This window comes from Empidonax traillii, unplaced genomic scaffold (assembly GCF_003031625.1).
Source record: "Empidonax traillii isolate 1590-97213 ecotype Southwest subspecies unplaced genomic scaffold, ASM303162v1 scaffold910:size426884, whole genome shotgun sequence".
Lineage (NCBI taxonomy): Eukaryota > Metazoa > Chordata > Aves > Passeriformes > Tyrannidae > Empidonax > Empidonax traillii.
Window position 1 is genome coordinate 203,445 of NW_020956103.1, and position 19,784 is coordinate 223,228.

Here is a 19,784-nt window from a genome sequence, read left to right on the forward strand (position 1 = left end):
TTTCTCATAAGGCTCTTTAGCAGATTCTCACAGGCAGCACAAACAGCATCTCCAGAACAAAGGGCAGTAACGCTTCCCAGCAGAGTTTAACGGGATCCTGAGGATCACCAGCCTGTATGATCTGCTTTCCTATTGTCCCTGCAGGGATTTCACCACACATAAATCACATGCACTGAGGAGATAAGGAGCTGAGGGGAAAAAACCCAACAAAACAACCAAAAAAAAACCCAGAAGAAAACGGAATAATGAAGTTGGAAGACTTGCTTGCAGCCTTTGGTTTACACTTCTCCAGGTCTCGGGCTGTCAGCGCTGGGCTCCCTTCTCCGGGGCTGAATCTGCACGAGGAAATCCACTGGAATTATTTTGAGCCTGAGAAAAACTACTCACTTGTGATTCATTTCCCTCTGTTTTGTAACACTTTCACACACACACACACCCCTACATCCATACATCCTTACAAGACTGGAATCAATTCACTACAAGTGGCAGCAGGAGTGAAGAAGCAAAAGAGTGTCGAGATACCAGAGTGCACTAGTAGTTTCTCTCAACTTTGATCTAGTCCTGATGGTTTATTGACAGCAAACATTAGGGTCTAATGACCTAATTTACCCCGGTAAAACCTTTGCAGACTTCTAAAAAGCTCAGCTGACATTCAGCAGGGCTCCTAGGAGAGCAGGTAAGTATGACAGAGGCAACAATTAGGCAGCAGTACCTGTGGCTAAGCAGGTGTCTGTGGCTCAAAAAAACCACATGTTTGTGAGTAACTCACTCAAGCTAGGAAAAAACAAAACTGAAGAAGGGAAATACGCTATTGCTGGTGTAACACGTGCTTCCTGAAGTTCCAAAACATTTTGGAGATGCTGTGACACACCTCTGGTAACACAGGTGCAAGTGCAGGCAGCGTTTCACTTCCAAGAGAAACATTAAGAGTGAAATGTTTCCAGCAGGGTTTTGAATCTGCTGCTACACAGTAACCTCCTCCCTCACTTCAAACCCCCAGGGCTGAGGAGATCCAAGAGGACACCACAGAAAACCTGGTCCAAAAGGGCCACGTTTGTGCAAGGCAGAGAAAGTTGACTTTTAAAAGCGGCGCCTTTCCAAAACAGGCAACTTGACAGGCTGTGCAGTTCAGAAACCACAGGTGTGCTGATGGCCTTCCTGGTACATTGCAGTAGCAGAAATAGAGATGTATCAGTAAAAAAATGCTGAAAATAATCACATTTTCATTCCCAACGGGGATGGTAAAGCTGCTAATTAAATCTGTCTTAACTACTCGGGAGCACTGGTAATTTCTCATGTAACATATGCACTGAGAACAGGCTAATACCAGAAATGTTTAGGATCTGGGATTTTTTCCAGGAAAATTAAGATGTCAATTAATTGACTTTTTTTTTTTTTTTAATTTTTTTCCCCCCCCTGTCTGGTTTTCATTGAAGAGCTCCACAAATCCATTTTTCAGTTTTTTCATTTTTTCCCCCTCTCCCTACAGATGTCATTATTTTCAGTGGAAAAAAAAAAAAACCCACACTTCTCCCTCCTCTTCTTCCAATTAACTGTAATTATAACAACATTAGCAGCAAATTAGGTACCTCGAGGGCAAAAATCTGGAAAGCAGCAGAGTGTGGAAAGAGAACAGGAGATGGGATTATAATGTAAGTAAGTGGGCACGTCCTGCTGCTTCGTGTGCTCATCCTTGGGGCTCTGCAGGTTGATTTCTGCTTTCCCAAACCGTGCCAAGATGAAGCAAAGGGCTATATTTTGGGTTGTCCCCATGCCTGGCATGACTGGATCCGACATAAAACAACACAGCTCAGGTCACAGAAATCCATTACTTATATCTGAGGTTCTGAAGGGGTGGCTGGGGTCATTAAATACATGTGCTGGGAATCTTTCTGCCAAGAGAACAAATGCAGCAAGATTAATTTTGAAAGAGCAAAAGGCAGCACGTGCCAGCAGTTGTGGCATGCAAAAGGGTTCTTGCTCTGAGTGGGCTTCTGAGCAATAAACCTCTTTTCCAGAGAATTTTGCATTTCAAAACTGGGTTCAGGGAAAATCTCCAAAATCAATTTATTTTTTTTTTTAATTTTTTTCTCAACTGTCTTTTCAATTTTGCTCAGTTGGATAAGGAAGGAGGTCAACACTCCTTGCCAAATGAAGTGACATTAAGTACATTTGCCGGGAAACTTTCCGCCTTGCTCCTTAAAAATTAAACTCGAATCACTCCCAAAATCCAAACAGAACCAAGAACAAAAAGCTCAGGAAGAGTTCCGGGAACACTGAGTGAGCACGGAGAGATTTAGGAGCTCCTGTCCCTCCAAAGGCAGCGTTGCTGGTTGAACAAGGCTAAGCTGGAAGAATTTAGGCTCGGTTTAGGACCAGGCTTCCTGCACAGCAAAGCACCTGGGGAGGGACCAGCCCAGGGGTGGAAAGAAGGGATACTCTGTTGGAAATACATTGCCAGTGCAGTAAGAAAATATCTCATCATCTTCCTTTAATCTCTTCCTGTCTCCTATCACTTGCTTTCCCCCCTTTATTGGGACCTTCAAGGAAACACCTTTGGTTTTTTTTGGATGATTTCCCCTAATCCTGCTTTGCAGGTGGTTGCCCTGTGAGGACTCCCTGAGTGGTCTTTACCTGGCAGCCTGATTTCCACAGCAGCCCGCCCGTGGAGCATGGCTGGACACAAAATATTCTTATCCATCTTTCCCCTGCCTGCTTTCAGATGGAATATTTCATGTTTAGGAAGGTATGGAGAAGACAAGCCGAACTTCACAGACAAGCCGAACTCTGATACGAGTTATCTGAGTTTTTGAGCAGTTTTTCAAGGGCTGCTTTTCTTTCTCCTTTCACCTCGTTCCTCTCATCCTTCCTGTATTCTGATGAAGTTATTCCCAGCTAATTAGAAAGGGCTCAAATCAAAAAGTGCCAGATCCAAACCATCGCACCACCCTGAGAGTTCAGTGCTGGACTCAACACTGTTCCACAGGCTTGTGCCAACCACCAAAACACATCTCTGGGGACAACAGCAGTCTGCAGAACAAACTTACAAAAAAACATGAGCTTCCCAATTCATTTCACTTCTGTTCAGCTCTAAAGTCACAACCTGCGACCTGTATTTTATAATTACGACTTAAGAAAAAAATGCCTGGTTGTCAAAGGAAAATTTGCGAAGGAAAACTTAAGGCTTTTCCTTGGAAATATCAGTCTACTGAAATAGCATTCCTAAAGAAAACTGCTTGATGACTAAAAGTTGCTGCACTGCTGATTTGTTTTTCTATAATGAAGTCTTAGCTCAGCAGAGATAAGATTTATTGGTCAGTTTATCATCTAATGAGAAAATGAAGGACGAGAAATGAGATTCAGGAATGCTGCTGCACATACTGGCTCATTTAAAGCCACCCTTGTAATTAGCACTTGCACAAAAGAGAACAAAGAAACTGGAACATTGGGATACTTTGTCATCACATATTCTTGGGGTTTCTATCTTTGAAACCTCTCTCAAAATACTTACATGCAGATTTAATAGAGACCACTATATATAACACACAAACCCAGGCTAGTGACTTCTAACTGATAGAAGCTGGACTTCAGTGTGATCAATGGCTAATAAAATCATCTTTGTTTTATCAGCCAAGACAAAAAGAGCCCAGTGCTATGATGGGACTCATTAAGAAATGAGGCACTGAAGGAAAAAAGGGCAGGGAAAGTCTCCAAGTGTCCTCCTCACTGTCCCATTGAGAAGGAGGCATTTGGATGTTCTGGGTAAGGAATGGGAACAGAAAGACAGAACATGTATTTTTAAAAGGTTTTTCTTTCAGGGAGCCAGAAGTCAAGTCACAGTCAAGCAGGGTCTCTTTCCTCTGATCCCCCAAGTGCACTGCCCTGGCCCACGGCTGCAGTTGGTGGCCTTGTTTCATTCCCCGTTACAAACATCCTCCCTGTGTCCTCCGGTGCAGTAAATCACTTCAAGTCTAAGTGGGAGGAACAGCAAAATTAATCTCCTATTCTCTTGCGCAGTCACAGCTCTACTTTCCCTGTGACCACATCAGAACCCTCCACACAGTTTCCATGTAATTATGGGAAGCTCATCAGCCATTTTGGCAAGCTCCATTCCCACCCAACCCTCTGTTCTGGGCAAATGTGGACAACAATAAATAAGAGAATAGTTCCTCTGTAGCCATCTTCTTCTTCTAGATCATACAAAACAGCTTCTGGACTCACCAGTCCCTGCCACCCCATATGGTACCCACTCGTACCATGGAATGGCAGACTCCCCCCCAGGAGAGATTCCTTGTGCTCCCTGGCATTCCATCTTTTGAAACAAGTACTTCAAAGCAACCAGGAATGGTTTCAAGTCCACGTACAAATATTAAATACCCCTCCTGGTTTCCAAGGAATAGTTTGCACTGACACTGGAGCAGTTCTTTAACTCTGTTCATTTACACGGCTTCATTTTCAGCCCTGGCACCCTGAACTATCAGAGCAGATCAAGAACAGCAATGGGCATTTTGCTCTTAAGGTGAAACCACATCCTAAAGCCTGTACTTTGTTACCAAGGACTTGTAAACCCACGCTGGCCCCCGGGGTCGGCACATCATCAGATTCGGTCTCAGCTGGAGCAACAGAAGCTCTAGGGAGAATTCTGAGCATATCTTTTCTTTAGGACTATTACCAGGTGTTTAACGGGGCAAATGTGTGATGCTATAATGTGTAATAGAGACGTTTTACGAATTGCAGGGAAGCTGAAAGCTGTGGCATAGGTGGTGCTACATTAGAAAGCTCACCTGTGTGGTACATACCCCAACCTCCCCAAGGCAAAGCTGTGACATAGGCACTCAGCAGATAGATAGCACGGTTTACTCTGTGTCTCTCAAAGGCCTCCATTTAAAAGAAAAGTACATTTACTATGTGCTCTGAACAGCTGCTGTCTTACCATCTGCCTTGTGCTGCACATCTGGCGGAAGCTGGTCAGGAACATACCACTGATAGTCTGGCTGCACAGAACAATAAAACATTATTGCAGCAATGTGGCCTTCACAGACACTTCAAACAGAAGAACAGTGACATGATAAAAACATAATTGTGCTGTGAAGCTTTTCAGTACCCATACAAAAGTAGTTTGCAAAAAAAAAAAAAAAATCATATATTCAGCTTTATGGTTCCACTGATCCAAGTCTCTGGATCTGCCACGGGGTTTAGGTGCTGCACCCATAGGAATTTTGGGTGTACACCTTTCTAGATGCCACAAATCGAAAGAAAGACTCACAGAAGCAAATCAGACTTTAAAAGAGCTGAGGATTAAAGTGCAGAAGATACCAGTAGGCACCTCTGTACTAAAACACCCCAGAGGAACCTGGTGCACCTGCCAGGTGAAGCTGCTGCAGTTCGAATACACCTGTAAAGTGCTTCAGTGGGACAGGAATTGGCCATGGAATTAAGTTCCCTCCCCCCTCTCCCTTTCCTCACAGCACTAGCTGTTACCAAATAACTTACTGAAAAATATTGTGAGGCAGAAAAAATTCCCATCTTTCTTAAAAGAGTAAGTGTTGGAAAGTTTATGTACATGCAAATACAGTTTTGTCCAGGGAAATCTTGCAAGGAAGAAATAGCGCATTATAGTTTATACCACACACACTGTGGTAAATCAGTAGCAAACTACCACTAGGGAAAACAACCTTGGGACCAGACATTTCAGGTTAGGCTGTCTGTGATGTAAGTAGTCCATGCAAGCTTGTCAAATTCCAGGGAAATGCTGTTTCAGATCAGCTAAACTGGAAAAATAATTCTCGTTTTGCAGAGTTTGACCTGACAAAATCCCGAGTCACGTCAAGGGGAATCTTACAGATTCCAAGACGTAGGAAACAAATTTTAGTGAATTCTAAAGAAGTTTTGCCTAAATTAAGATGGCAGGATGAAGCTGCAGATACAGAGAACAGATTTAACTTTGCTGTTTTGCTGCCATCTGCACTCACACAGCAGTGATCACTCTCATCCTTCAGGACAGAAGGGGCTGTTGTATTTTCACTTCAGTTGCACCATTCACAGGAGTTGTTAACTAATTCTGTGCTTATGGGCAAACAAAACAGGCTTTGGTACAAAGCAAGGCTGCATTGCTTTTAGCACAGGTGTTTTTCCCACCGGTGGCTCAAATTACATTTATTTGCATTGGATTTTTTTGAGTTTCTGGTGGATTTTCTGTTCTCTGATCAACTCTTCTCCTTCATACCTACCTGCAGCACACAGACTGGAATGAATTTCAGAAACAAGACTAAACAAACTGTTTCCACTGGCAGTGTAAAGAGGAAAGAAAAGGTGCAAGACATAAAAAGACCGAAAAAGCAAAAGCTCAGACTGAACACCCAGGATTAAGTATCAGGACACTCATTAAATTCTAACACCTTCCTTCACTGCTAACAAATTGCTCAGGGAGGCTCCCAAGGCTCGGAGCAGCAGGGCTGCACTCACCCAGGCACAGCATTTCAAACAAGGGTCACCATGAACCGGGGAGTTCCAAATGAACCCGGGGATCCCTCACAGAATTAGAAACCCAGGTGATGGAAGTTCAGGGAGAAGAGCCAAAACAATCTGGGCCAGCGTCCAAATTGCAGTGAAAAACATTCTGCAAAACTCCCAGCTTTGATAAATAGGCAGATAAGCACACTCCTGAAGCACAGAAATGACTTGTCTGACCGCAGCCTTTCCATTGGGTTAGTGCAGTCTGAAAGCCTTACGTGCATTTTTCAAAAGGCTATAACTTCCCAAATAATGAGCATCTTTCCATATGTGACAGCTTTACAGCCAGAAACAGACACTGAGTATTTAAAATGACATTCGCCACGTTTAAATGCATTCTCACTGGATTGGAACAAGCACAGCCTGCTTAGGGAACCCAGAGCACTTCAAAAATACCTTTCTTTGAAGCAGCATTTTCCTTGCAATAGAAAACTCCCCCCTGTTCCAGTGCAAAGCTATTCTTCCTCATGCTGAGGAAGACAGGACCCTGTTGTGTGCCAGGAAAAAAGGCAAATTTCCCATGGTGTTAGCCACACTCAGATACACCTCCCACTTCTGCTGCTTTGTTTGTTATTGTTTTATGTTGAAGGCTCAGAACCGGGCTCCAGAGAGCAGATCCATATTCCTGAATGTGGGTAACCATACAGCTAGAAATGGCTCTGAACATATTTTGTAGAAGCGAATTTATCTAAGGAATCAGCAAGACTTCAATCCAACAGCTTCCATTTTCTAATTAAGGTACGATTGTTCCTTACAACGAAAAAACTCAATTTTTCTTCTGAGTGGCGTTATTGTGTTTGACAAAGTAAATTTGATATTAATCTGGAACTACCAACAAACCATGAAACCACAGATTGACTTGCTGGTGTCGATGGCACTGTGATAGTCACCATGCCAAGAGAAAATCAGTGCCCTTGGGACACAGGAAGCAGTGGGAACCTTACCAAGTGCTGCTGCTGCTGTTCGTGTGCCCTGCAAGGCCCTGGTTGTACTCGAGGATCTGCATAGTGAAGGAGCATCCCACACCTCCCATAATTCACACAGGGTGAGAGGAAGAGGGGAGGTGGGTAACTGGGCCTCTCAGGCTGTGCTGCTGGGAGGTCTTTAGTCTGTCACAAAAATAAGAAGAAATGCATCATCAGCAGGATGCAACGACCAACAGAATATTCAAGTACAAATTCACCAATGAAAGCAATGGGGAAGAAACAATCCTCTCTCAGCACTGGGTCACAATGCTGCCTGTTCAGCCCCTCCTGACTACTTTTTTTTTTTATTATTATTTAAGAAAGTGCTACACCAGAGTCCTGGCACACTTTTTATGAGAGGAAAATACTGGTTTTGAGGTATGACAAGCGCATTTCTAGGAGTGTTCTATATTCGAGTATTCTATATCTTCATTACACACAGTAGCTTTCAATAATTTGAAGCAGAACTACATGGACACTTGCATGACAAGAAAAGTAAATAATTTTGGTAGAGGACCAAAGTCAGTGGCCTCAAGATTTAGGCCTGCCTTTTCTTTAGGCCCTCTTCATTACAGTACAGTCAACAGGAATTTGCCTCGGGACAGAGGAAGGAGGGGTAAAAGATGATTAACATTCTGTGATTCTGTGAGTCACAACCAAACGATTCAACTTAAGAAGGCAAACTAATAAATATTTTGTGTGGTTGCTCTCATCTTTAAAATCCTTCGCAAGCTCTGTTTAATCAAATCCCGAGGCAGGAAGAGACAAACAAGAAGATCTCCAGTGTGAACTGCTGATGCACTGCAGGGACAGACAGGTTGTACATACACGTTACCCAGCACCTGTACAGCCCCTTCAGGTGTTGGCATTTCTCCTGATCCTCCTGGGGAGGAGCAGGAAAGGCCTTTTAGCCCTATTTTTAGACTTCCCTATTCACTGCCTCTGATACTATAGCAAGACCTTACTAGTACTGATGCTGGTTGAGAATAAGTCAATCCTGAAGTTTCTGTTTCACAACAGCGCTGGGGAGGACAATAAATCATCACAGAACGTGTCGGTAACCGGCCATTCTTTTCAAACGTTGCACAACTTTGTCAAGGCAGGAAAACCTCAAAATTTCGTCATTTTTTTTTTTTTAATGGGGATTAAGAAAGCTCAGAGTTTTGCATGCCATGATTTTACTATGGCTTCCTACTGACACCACTTTGAAGAGATAAAAAGGATGTTGCAAGAAAAAAATTATTGCGGCGGCCGCTCAGCTCATTTGTATGGAGCCCATTTTGTTCCTCAGTGATATCACCATCCCTGTAATTCAATTGCAGAGGTCAGGGTTAACTACAGAAGCTCTTTATTTCAAAAGTTTGTTTGATGTTGTAACTCTCATATCAAGTGCCAGTGGAACAATCAAAGTCCTCTGGATTTGTTTTTGGTCATCCCCCCCCGACCCTGCCGCCTCCATTTTCAGATATGTTTGAAAAGTTTTTTGCAGTGAATACTCCCTTCATCTACTCATTTTGGAAGTCTTCTCTAATCGTTTCTCATCTTCTTGCTGCATTACTTCAGAATGATTTCATCCCAGGTGGTGACCTCATATAAAATCCAATGTCAATTAATGGAAGCCAGAAAGCCTCGAGTTGTGCGGAAAGTGAGAAAATAAAAATAAAATGCACATGTGCTGGCAGGGGGAGCTTTCTCCTGCCTCATACCTGAGAGCTGAGTTTATTCAGTTGAGACTGCAATCTCTCGTTCACTTTCTGCAGCGCTTCTTTCTCCTCGCTGAGTCTTTCTCGGTCAGATCTCTCCTTCCGGAAGTCTTCCTCGTATATTTGTACCTGCAATCGTTAATACCGGGGATGTGACTCCCAGCAGAGCCACTTCATCCACTTTTTGTTGTCTGGTTGCTTTTTAAACACTGCCCAGTAGTGGAGTGCATTCCAAAGGGATCCCTCCTCTGGACAATCCTACAACCAGAAGTTTGCCTCGTCTTTTTTTATGCCCGATACAAAATGACGAGTAGTGACTATTCCCCTCTGGCACCTGTCAATCAGAACAGTCCACAGCTTCACTGCTTGTAGACCCTCGAAATTTAAAAGGCTGACTGGCAAATATCAGTTTTAAATGTTATAAACAAGAACAGCAAATACTAATATCGAGCTTTTTAAGGGATTAACAGTAGCAGGACAAAGATTTTACAAACGCTTTTTCCAGTTTTCTCTTCCCTCCTGTATCTCAGGTGCAAGCAATCGGGGAAGAACCTCCCTGCCCCAGTGGAGAAGCAGAGGGGAATGCAATGGTACACAATTCAAAATGCAAATGCAGATGTTTGACCTGGTTCCTAGAAGATAAGTTTCCTTTCAAATGCTGAGGGATGGAATGGTTTAGCTGTTTTTTATGTCCCCAGGAATCATAGTGCTTCATCCCACTAAAAAAATGTCTGCCCACCCCAGGCTCAGGCAGCAAGAAGCAAAGCACAAATCTGTCAATTATTTGGTGTTAATCTGACTGGCTGAATCCTCCAGCTAACAGGCAGGAATCCACCTGGTGAGGAGCTGGGGATTGGTGGCACTTCTACTGACAAACAACAGCAAAGGCATGTCTGGGTGGCAACCACCACCAGAACTTTCAGAAGTCCTTTCATGTCCTCTTGGTTGCTCCCTAAAGCTGCTGACAGTCTGTTTCCAAAGGCCTTGCTCGCTGTGCCTCCTGCCGTGCCCATCGGATAGATCCGGTTTTCCTTTTGCTGGCAGCAGCACTACGACTTCACAGAAGGACTAAAGAAATGTTAATACCTCGGGGGAAGAAAAAAGTCAACACAGGGCTCCCTAAATTATTTTCACAACTTGCCTTTTGCTGCTAATTTTTGCCAGGGTTTTTCTGGAGCCGATGGTCCCCCACTAGATAGAACCTCCTTCTGGAATAACACCGTGGAAAAAGAACAAAGGCTTTCTGCGTGGCTGTGAGGGGACTCCCCTCCACAGCCCACGTGTGGAGAAGGCCTGCACACCCCTGACCCTCCAAGGCAGAGGCAAAGCTGAAATCCCTGTGTCCCTTGTCCATCTACACGCTTCCCCCCTCAGTGTTTCCTCATTTCTTCCCTCCTGATTCTGTCCCTCCTCCCTCCCTCTTGCTCCCCAGCCCGCCAGAGCTGCAAGGGAACCCCTTTGGCACAGCTTTGCCGTACATTCTGCTGCCCTGAGGAAGAGGGGGACACCTCCCAGGGAATGAATGCCTTCCTCTCTCCTGTCCTGAGCAGGGATGGGTTGATGACACCCCAGCCCTGGTGAGGCCCTGCCACGTCACTCTTTGTCCCAGGAGTCCCCTCTCCGTACAGTTACAGCCTCCTGCTCCGCTTCGTGTACAAGCACGTCTGGGCTCACTGTGCTGATTTATACAACTAGAAATATACATTCCTAGAATGGATACCCCATGAGAATTCTGGGGGAAAAAAAAATAATAAAAAATTGGTTTACTCTATTTTATTGTGTAGAATGAAATAAGTCATTACTGTACAATCAAGTGCAGGATTTTGGTCTCTGGCATGTGGCAAGCATTACATTAGAGAGCAAAATCTGGCTCTGCTGTCAAACGTGACAGAAACAAGTATTTTATTCCCACTGAATAAAATTCACATTCTGATCACATCCATTTGTGTGTCAATAACATCAACCCTAACACTGTCCAGACCCCAAATGTAAAATTATCAGAAAACTATAACGTTTTTTAAAGGGGTTCTTTCATATGGAAAGGAAGGCAGCGCACAAAGCACTTGAATTGCTCAGAACAAAGATTTGAAAGGAAATAAATACACATCTATTCAGAACAAAGATTTAAAAAGAAATAAATACACATCCCTAGAGATTGGGATGTAGGCTATGGATGCAAACGTTGAAAAACTGCAAAGTTTCCCAAGACTTCCTTTCAAAAACTCTGCATAGCAAGTCTACCAGGCACAGTTCTTGGGAGACGAGGCAAAATGATGCTGAGTGAAATCCATCCAGTCTGACTTTCAGCTGTTCTTACCTGCTGTCTCAGCACTTCAAGTTGGGTTCTCATCTCCTCAAGGCTGTTCCTGTCACCCTTCTCCGGGGGAGTCCCAAGAACAGGTGAGTGCTGCTTTTTCAGCACGTCCAGGAGGGCCTGTAACATCAGACAGCAAAAATGTTAAACAGAGATTCACTACCTGAAAAGGAAAAAAAATAGCCTTTTAAATTCTTGGAAGGTTTCCCCTTTGCTTGCATTTTCTTCTATTATATACAGTGGATATAAACCCCATGAATAACATATATCCAAGACTGGGTCCACATTTCCAAAGACACCACACTTACATCCAGTGTCATTTAGGGGACTGTGCTTTTACTCAGAACCATATAAAATATTTACTTATGGAAATCACAGCTGCAAATCTCATCCATAAACACCATTTCCCTGTGCAAGCTGGAATTTGGGAAAACAGACAGGTGCCCAAACTCAGCTGAGGCCAAAAGCAAGCAAACAAAAAAAAAACCCAAGAAAATAAAAAGATTATTTAAAGATGGTCTTAAAATGTGACTGTGGGAAAGTTGGTCTGAAATATTTTTTTGCACTTAAAATACAGATTTCTTCAACTGGAACAGAGCAAACCCTCCTGTTTGAGAGCACTTGGTGTAGCCTCCACAGCTTGTCACTAGAGGGAGTCAGGAATACACACAACACGGTGCCACTCGTGCTCAGTTTTACAGCGAAATTCTGCCCTAGCTCTGAGCAGATTTTGGTTGTTTTTAACAGCATTTCACAGCTCTCCCTGGGACTGGAATAATTTTTGATTAATTATCAGAAGGCCGATCAAAAACAAGCCCTTTTCAATGGAAGGCATAGAAAAGGAAGGTTTTTTTATCTGAAGAGAAATTGATATAATAGTGGCAAAGCTTGTGTTCCATGTCAATACATAAATAAGATTCAGCATGGGAGTTTGAAGATACAGATACCTGACTGATTAACCTTCTTTTTGCTCCATTTTAAGCCACTTTTTAATACCTTTTCTGAGGAGGTTCTACATCTCAGGATTATGGAGGGAAAAAAAAAATTAAAATCCAGAAAATTCAATATTTAAAATGTTAACATCAGAGAAAAATAAGGTGATTTTTTCAAACTGCATCTGGAAACAATACTGTGAGACTTTGCTTTATCATTTCAAATTAAAGAAGAAAAAGTTGTTTGATTTCAGAGAATTTGTAATGACTTCAAGTGGCTGAACCTGCAATAGCAGGGGACTAGACTTGAAAGGGTCCCTTCCAGTCTTATGTGCATTCATGACACGAGATTTGAAGGATGCAAACACGCAGCAAATCCTGTAAATTACTGTTGGGAAAGTGTGTTACATGAAACCGATGCTTCATTTAAAACAATGGTCTGTTTACCCATCTGTCTTATTCCAAGCACATCGAAAGGCAGCAAAATAAAACACTGAAATAAGTTGTTTCGCAAACAAAGCGAGTGAACCTTGAACGAAAGTTGCACTGAGGCTTTGAGCAAGTCCTTGTCAATGCATTTCAAAAGGGGCTAAAGATCATATGTTCTGAAAGATTTTTTTATTATGTTTTTTTGGCCTGACTTTTGCACATCACGGCCCTTTAGCTTGTTAAAGCACTTCAAGTTACACAGCAATGGTTACTGCAGTGCATTTCCTCAGGAAGTGTTGTTTGTGGCTCACCATGAAATATAAAATTGTTAGAAAACACCCACTGCTTCATGTGATCTTTTGATTAAACAAAATTACATTTATTACTTTCCCTCAGTTAAAAAAAAAAGAAAATCCCGTTTAGCTATTTAATGGAATTTCCTCAGTGAGACATAAATACACATAATATTTGTATGCATGAATGTAAATATATATATATATATGTATGGGTACAAACAGTAAGACAGGACTGTGTCTTGTGAGGAGAAGCCATTGTTGTCAAACACAGAACTCAAGGAAAACAACAGTTTTAAAACTGTGTGACTTCTTTTTAACCACGGTGCATATAAAGTTATCTCTGTGCCATTTCCCTTTTGTTCTAAGGAGGGAGGATGTAGAAAGAGCTTAGGAATGTGGAGGGGTTTCACAGGAGAAGCCAATTATTCTGTTAACTTCCCTCTTTGCAGTGCAGCCCTACTGCCTGCCAGGAACAGGTATTACCTTAACTAAGGTCTTGCTTGTTTCCCCAAATTCCAAAAGCTGATCGTGATTTGCTACCTTGCTCACCCAGGATTTGAAAGATGGGCATCTGGTCGTGTCACTGCCTGACAAGGGAGCTCCTGGGATTAGAGGAACAGCTCCTGGTCAGCAGCTCACTCCTGCTCCTACCTTATTGAGACGGCTTATTTCCCCCTCGTAGTGCTCCTTCTTTCTGAGCAGGGAGGCGTTCTTCTGCTTCAGCAGCTTGTTCTCCTCCCTCACCTCATGCAGGGCTTCACTCAGGACTTTGGTTTCTTCCTGGGATGCAAAAAACACAGAGACACGCTGCTGAAACGCAGATGGAAACGCTTCTCAAGAACAATTTTTCAGAGTATCTTCTGCCTCGCAGATGTGCTGCATTTTTGTTGTCCCAGGCACAGCTGGGAAGGGAGGCAACAGGAAGTCAGGAAGCCCAGATATGATAAAGCCTGAAGAAATTGTTTTGGCCACTCACCACATGATGGGACAGAGACAACACACACCAGGCTAAATCCCTGCTCTCTGCAGTCACACAGAGGCACGAGAAAGCTGGCAGGCCAAGCAGAGCAGAATCATGCAGACAGTTATCCCAGGCCTGCATTTCACTCATATATTATATAAGGTCAAATGCTGGAGGAGTCCCAGCCATTCCCAGTGCCATGCAACACCAAAGACAAAACCAGATCTCAGTGTCACATAGTCTGAGGGCTTCATTCACTACAGGAGAGATGAAACGGGTCTCAGCCCACTCTAGATTTACTATGCAACCAATCAAGGCTTAAAAATCTACCTTTTTGTGACCCCACCACAGCTGTTGAACTTCAGCCTGACCGTTCCTAGTGCATATGCCTACACTGTTGCCTTCCCAGCAAACTACCAGGAATATGTCCCTGCTTGCAGCAGGAGTTACACAAGAGCCTTCCAAGATGGTACTGTAAGAATTATTAAGGCACAGTTGCCAACCTGTAAGTTTGACTCTCTTATTCTGTTCCATTTACAGTGAAGGGAGCTGAGATCCAAATCAGGCCCTGAAGCAAATGGCATCCCATAAGCTTCCCGTGCAGGGTAACACATCCCTCACTGGCCCACTCTTGCCAGATTGGTCTTGGAACAAAGCTGTTTGGATATATGAAACATAACAGCTTTTTTACAAAAGAAAAAGAAAGTATTTCAAGTCTTCTTCTGCAGCTGCTTTATGTGAATAAAAAAATCAGGATCAAACAATCACATGCACAGGACAGCATATGAATGGTATCTTTTCCCAGCTCCTACCACATATTCTCCTTTTCAAAGGCTGGCACCTCCAGGAATAAAGTATCTCCACTTTGTTCAGGTTTTCGAACCACCTGAATTCCAAGTTCTTACTGGGCCTTATTCAAAACTGAATCTTAGGTGTTCTGACTCCGAGACTTTCCAGTGATTATGCATTAATTCCTGTCTATGGTCATGCCAAGGGAGAAGAAAAATAAATAACTTTTAAAGAAATTGCTGATCTAAGGCTGAAATTCCACGCAGGTTAACCTGTCCCCCTAAGAAATTTTTGGATTACATTGTCACTCATTTCATTATTCATGTATGTAGTAAAAAATTTAGCAATGTTCTGTCATCCTTATCTTTCTAAAAAGGCAGTTAGGGCTATTTTTGCCAGATGTCATATATTAAAAGGCAGGCAGTAATATGAAGAAGAAGATGGATTTTCTCACATCGAATCCACACTCAGAGCAAATACAGGAAGCGATTCAGCAAGTACAGAATGACTTAGTTTGCTTTAAAACATGCACAGAGTCCCCTTGGTTGGAAATCAAGTACATGCTTAGCTAGCACTAATGGATAAGCAGGTAGGATGAACGTTCAGCTTATGCAGATACAAGCTGAGGGCTTTGCACTCCTTTTCCTGCAGCAGGGAACTCACATCTTATCTCAGCCTGCAAGTGATGCAATTGCCACTTGCTTGCAGGTTTGCTTCAAGTTACCAAAGTGAATAGAGAAGCCCAGCCTCAGCCATCAGATCACCAGCCAGAAACTCCTGTGAGAGGTCATCAAGTACGTGATCCCAGGGAGTGGAATGAGAAGGGGAAGCACCCCTCCCTGGGGCTTGGAAATGGAGCGCAAAGTTTTGTGTGTTTGTCAGGCATAAACATGCTGATCAATCCGGCTGGTGATTTTATTGAGGTGGGAATTCAGCTTAGGGATTTAATTTTTAGATGTAAAAGAATACACCAGAGCCAGTGCCCAAGGAGTCCTGAGAGAGGAGCCCAACCACTGTCAGGGGGAGGTGAACAGCACTCTAGAGCAGCTGACCAGGCCCAAGAACTGCACTGACTGTGCTGCTAACGTTTGCAGGGAGCTGAAACAGCCTATATTGTCAACACCAAAATCTGAGTGTCTGGAGATGAATTCTCTTTATTGCCAAGCACTTTGTGTAACACCTGCAATGATGCTCCTGTTCCATTTGAAATAGCTGTAGCATTTTTGTGCACAAAGCAATTCCCCCTTACCTGAACAGCGAGGAGGGAAATCTCTGCAGCGTTCATACCAGTCTGCTTTTTACTCCCTCCCCACACACACACAAATGCTGTGCTGTCTGCCAGGTTCTACTGAAATGACTCTCACCCTGTGCACAGCTCTCTGATGAGGCAGAGCAGCAGCCACTGCCGTGGGTACAACACTCAACACCACATCTCGTCTCACAGCCCACGCTCGGCCCTGCACGAGCAGAGAACGATGAAAGGCAAGAGAGTGTTGAGCACAGAGCACAAAGGAGGTGACAGAGTGCACCCTCCTACCTTTTCCTGCCACAGCTTCTCTCTGCCCTGCACTCCCAGCCTCTCATCCCCTGGCTGCTGTCGATGCCTGTCCTGCTCCAGCTCGCTCACTCTCCTCTCCGACACGTCCAGCCTTGCTCTCATCTCCGCCAGCTGAAAAGCAAGGGACAGACCATGGTGGGCTGATTGGGGATTCCCAAAGGCACAGCACCTCCAAGGTGTCTGCCCAGAGGAATAAAACAGCTCCATTCTACATGAGGAAGAGCCATTTGAATTCCTCCTGTCTTTGGGGGAGAAAAAAAAAAAAAAAAAAGACAGTAAATGATCCAGATCTCAGTAAAGCTTGTTGGAAAATACCGGAGAGAAAATTTTCCTGATGAGTGCATGAGGTCATCCTGAAAACTTCCTTCTCAGAGCAGGAAGCAGTAGATGAGAAGTGTCAGTCAATGAACCAACTTGGGTTTGGGAATAAATACCAGGCAAAGCTGCAAGCAGTCAGCTTCACCAGGCAGCTGATGATAATGGCTGCAGCAGTTGATGCCACACAGCCATAAGCAAGGAACAAAAGCTACATCACTGGGATCTTGGGGGAGAAAAAAAATAAAAAGGAAAGAAAGAAAAAGTATTTATTTACAATTCCTCTTGACAGTCCCTGCTTACAGAGGGCAACATTCACAGAGGATTTACCTGAGAGCTCCCCCATTACAGCAAGGCCCCAGGGAGCTCCCAGGCTTCCCAAGCCAGGCAGGAGAGATGGGACAAGAACCAACAGATTTGTGAGGAGGAGGAGCAGGGGCTGGGCACAGCAGGCACTGCAGGCTGATGTGACCATGGCTGTGGCTGGGTGGTATTTAAACACAGACTTAGCTGTCAACAGGTGACATACATATTGAATAGAAGTCATCAGCAGTGTTACCTGCTTTTCATAGAGCTGTTTCATGGTTCTAAATTGATGATCCCATTGCTTGTTCACCTCCAGAAGCTGTAATTACCAGGAAGTCACAGTTAATAACCTTTATTTCAACATTGTCAATAAATCAAAAATAGATAGGCATTCTAATCCCCCACCTATGATTGCTCACAACCTCCTCATCATCTGGCCAGTTCATTCCAGAAAAAGCAAGTTTAAGGTCTGGCAAGCTTTCCAGCCCATCTGCCAGTGCTTTGGTATTCCAGCTAAAGCACAGGAACACTCAGGAAATATGCAAATGCACCATAAGCTCCAGGTGAATCACTGGCAGCACTGTACCCCATCCCAAGCTGCAACTCCAGAATGGTCAAGGACTTCCCTGCTGGTTTGCTTTAAGTTCCATAAACACATTTCCAATGAGAATTTCTTTGTCTCCAAACAAATGAACTGAAGGATATAAGGTCACTCTTTAGGATGCTCAGCAAAAGACCAGCTCCCACTTTGCTGCTCCCTGGGACCAAGACACCACTGGCTACTACTCACAGCTGTTCCTTGGTCTTTTTTTTTTAGGAGCAGTTTAAACATAACTCTGCCTAGTGTGGTACAGAGAACTAGGAACTAGTTTTATGTGTCATTTTAAGTGCTTGCACACTTCAAGCTGTGAAGAAATGCAAAGCAGAAAGTATCCACATAGAAATTATCTGACAAGAGCACAGGATGAGATTATCAGGGGAAGAACACAGGCCTTGCTGGACTGGTGGATAAAACAACCAGCAGCTTAAATACAGTGTAATTAACAGTGACAACACATCCAGTGATTTCCTGCCTCCATCACTGATATTGTCATGTCTGCCTTAGAGGATCTATCTGTAAATGTTAAGGGTATATCCAAGGTTACCTCTTGTCTCTGCCTTTCCAGTGAGAGGATCTGCTGTTCCAGAGAGGTGGGTGATGAAGTCTTCTTTCTGCTCAGTAACGTGTGCCTTGACTGCAGAGAAGAAATGTTCAGAAATTCATGCTTTGGGCACGATTATCACGTAAAGCTCCATCCACCCTGGCAGGTGCACGTAAAGGAACTGAAACAGGAACTTTTTCCTGCATTGCATTCGTATGTTGCTACCCTCACACCTACTGAGAGAGGATTCTGAAGTGTGCATCTGCCTTAACCTTGCTTAGCCAGTGTTTTAATGGAAACATTCTGAAAACAGCCCCTGAAACAAACCAAATCCTATCTATTTGTGCCATCTGAGGCACAGAACACAGAAAATTGGATTTTAATTATCTTGCAGATGGTAATTTAAACAATTGGTACGAGCCACAAAAGTTGAGCGTCAGCTGAAGTGGGCGTAATTCCCTTCATTTACAAGGAGCAGAGTAATTAGTAGCATTGCCCCTGCTAAGTGTTTGCAGGCCCAACTTTAGCACAGGGGGCTCAAAGCAAACAATCCAGAAAACAAATAAGCCATTGGGAGAAATTAGGAAATCAGCCTGCAACTGTTTTTTAAAGTATGGAGGTCCACCCATGCAGGACAAGAGCAACAACCCTCCTTTTCGTCACGGCAGTGTCACAGATCATAATTTCCAAGAAATAATCATAATTTCCAATTTCTATGAACTGCCATGAAAACAGACATGTGATCTATTAGAGACAGAGGGAAACTGCACTGGAAAAAAGAGATATGCTCACAAAAAAACCCAAACATGCTATGTTCAGATGCCTGCTCAGGGAGATTTGTTTCCCTCCCTAAATCCTCAACCAGCACATGAAAAACCAGAATAAAAGTGTGACCACTTTTGAGGCCTCGAATCTCCTGACATTAATTTTCTTCAGCTAGAGAGTTTCATGCCAAACACCAAGGAGGATCAAAGGAGAGTTCTGTTGTGTCTTTTCACAGGCAAAAATCCTGACCACATATTTGCCCTGTGGCCAGTCCTGCTGAGCTCAAATGCGGAATCCTTGACTTCCAAGGCAGGAAACACTTAATCCCTCTTCTTGTAGTTCATAGACATGTTTAACTTAAAGCATCTGAAGTGATACCTGGCAGCCAGTGGAGGTATTCAGATGCTGAATTGCTTAGGCACATATTTAATTGCATATTGAAGATTAATATTAATATGAACAAGACAACTCACACATCTCACAACTGTACATACCCTTAGCACCAACCAGCCTGAATATTGCTCACAGAAGTTTCTGGGTCACTAAAACGAACCTCTTTGTACTGACAATCAGAAAACTCTTCAGAGAACAACCAGAAAAGTCACTTACTTCCAGGGGGTCTGCTGGGGCTTCCATGTCACTCCCACCTGCCCACGTGCACCCAAGGTGGCCCTGAGCGGCCGTTTCACTGTGGACCTTTGGAAGAAGAAGAGCAACGGAACAGATGTTTTCTGTTGGCTGAAGGAGCAGGAGAACGGCTTTAAGACCCAAGAGATCCACGAGTGCTGCCTGTGGA

General features: G+C 43.6%; 1 protein-coding gene across 2 annotated transcripts in view; it reads right to left on the reverse strand.

Moving 5' to 3' along the window:
* Positions 1 to 223: 223 nt before the first annotated feature.
* TNIP3 (TNFAIP3 interacting protein 3) overlaps positions 224 to 19,784 on the reverse strand; it is a 50,882-nt gene continuing 31,321 nt past the window's right edge. The window contains exons 4-13 of one of the 2 annotated variants that reach the window (XM_027902785.1): positions 19,598 to 19,684; positions 18,227 to 18,316; positions 17,335 to 17,400; positions 16,440 to 16,571; positions 13,804 to 13,932; positions 11,499 to 11,615; positions 9,185 to 9,310; positions 7,458 to 7,622; positions 4,934 to 4,994; positions 224 to 335 (exon numbers count right to left, since the gene is read on the reverse strand). In XM_027902785.1, coding sequence (XP_027758586.1) covers positions 304 to 335; positions 4,934 to 4,994; positions 7,458 to 7,622; positions 9,185 to 9,310; positions 11,499 to 11,615; positions 13,804 to 13,932; positions 16,440 to 16,571; positions 17,335 to 17,400; positions 18,227 to 18,316; positions 19,598 to 19,684 — 1,005 coding nt within the window. In that variant the 3' untranslated portion in view covers positions 224 to 303. The remainder of the gene's footprint in view (positions 336 to 4,933; positions 4,995 to 7,457; positions 7,623 to 9,184; positions 9,311 to 11,498; positions 11,616 to 13,803; positions 13,933 to 16,439; positions 16,572 to 17,334; positions 17,401 to 18,226; positions 18,317 to 19,597; positions 19,685 to 19,784) is intronic. The other variant, XM_027902786.1, reaches the window with a different exon arrangement.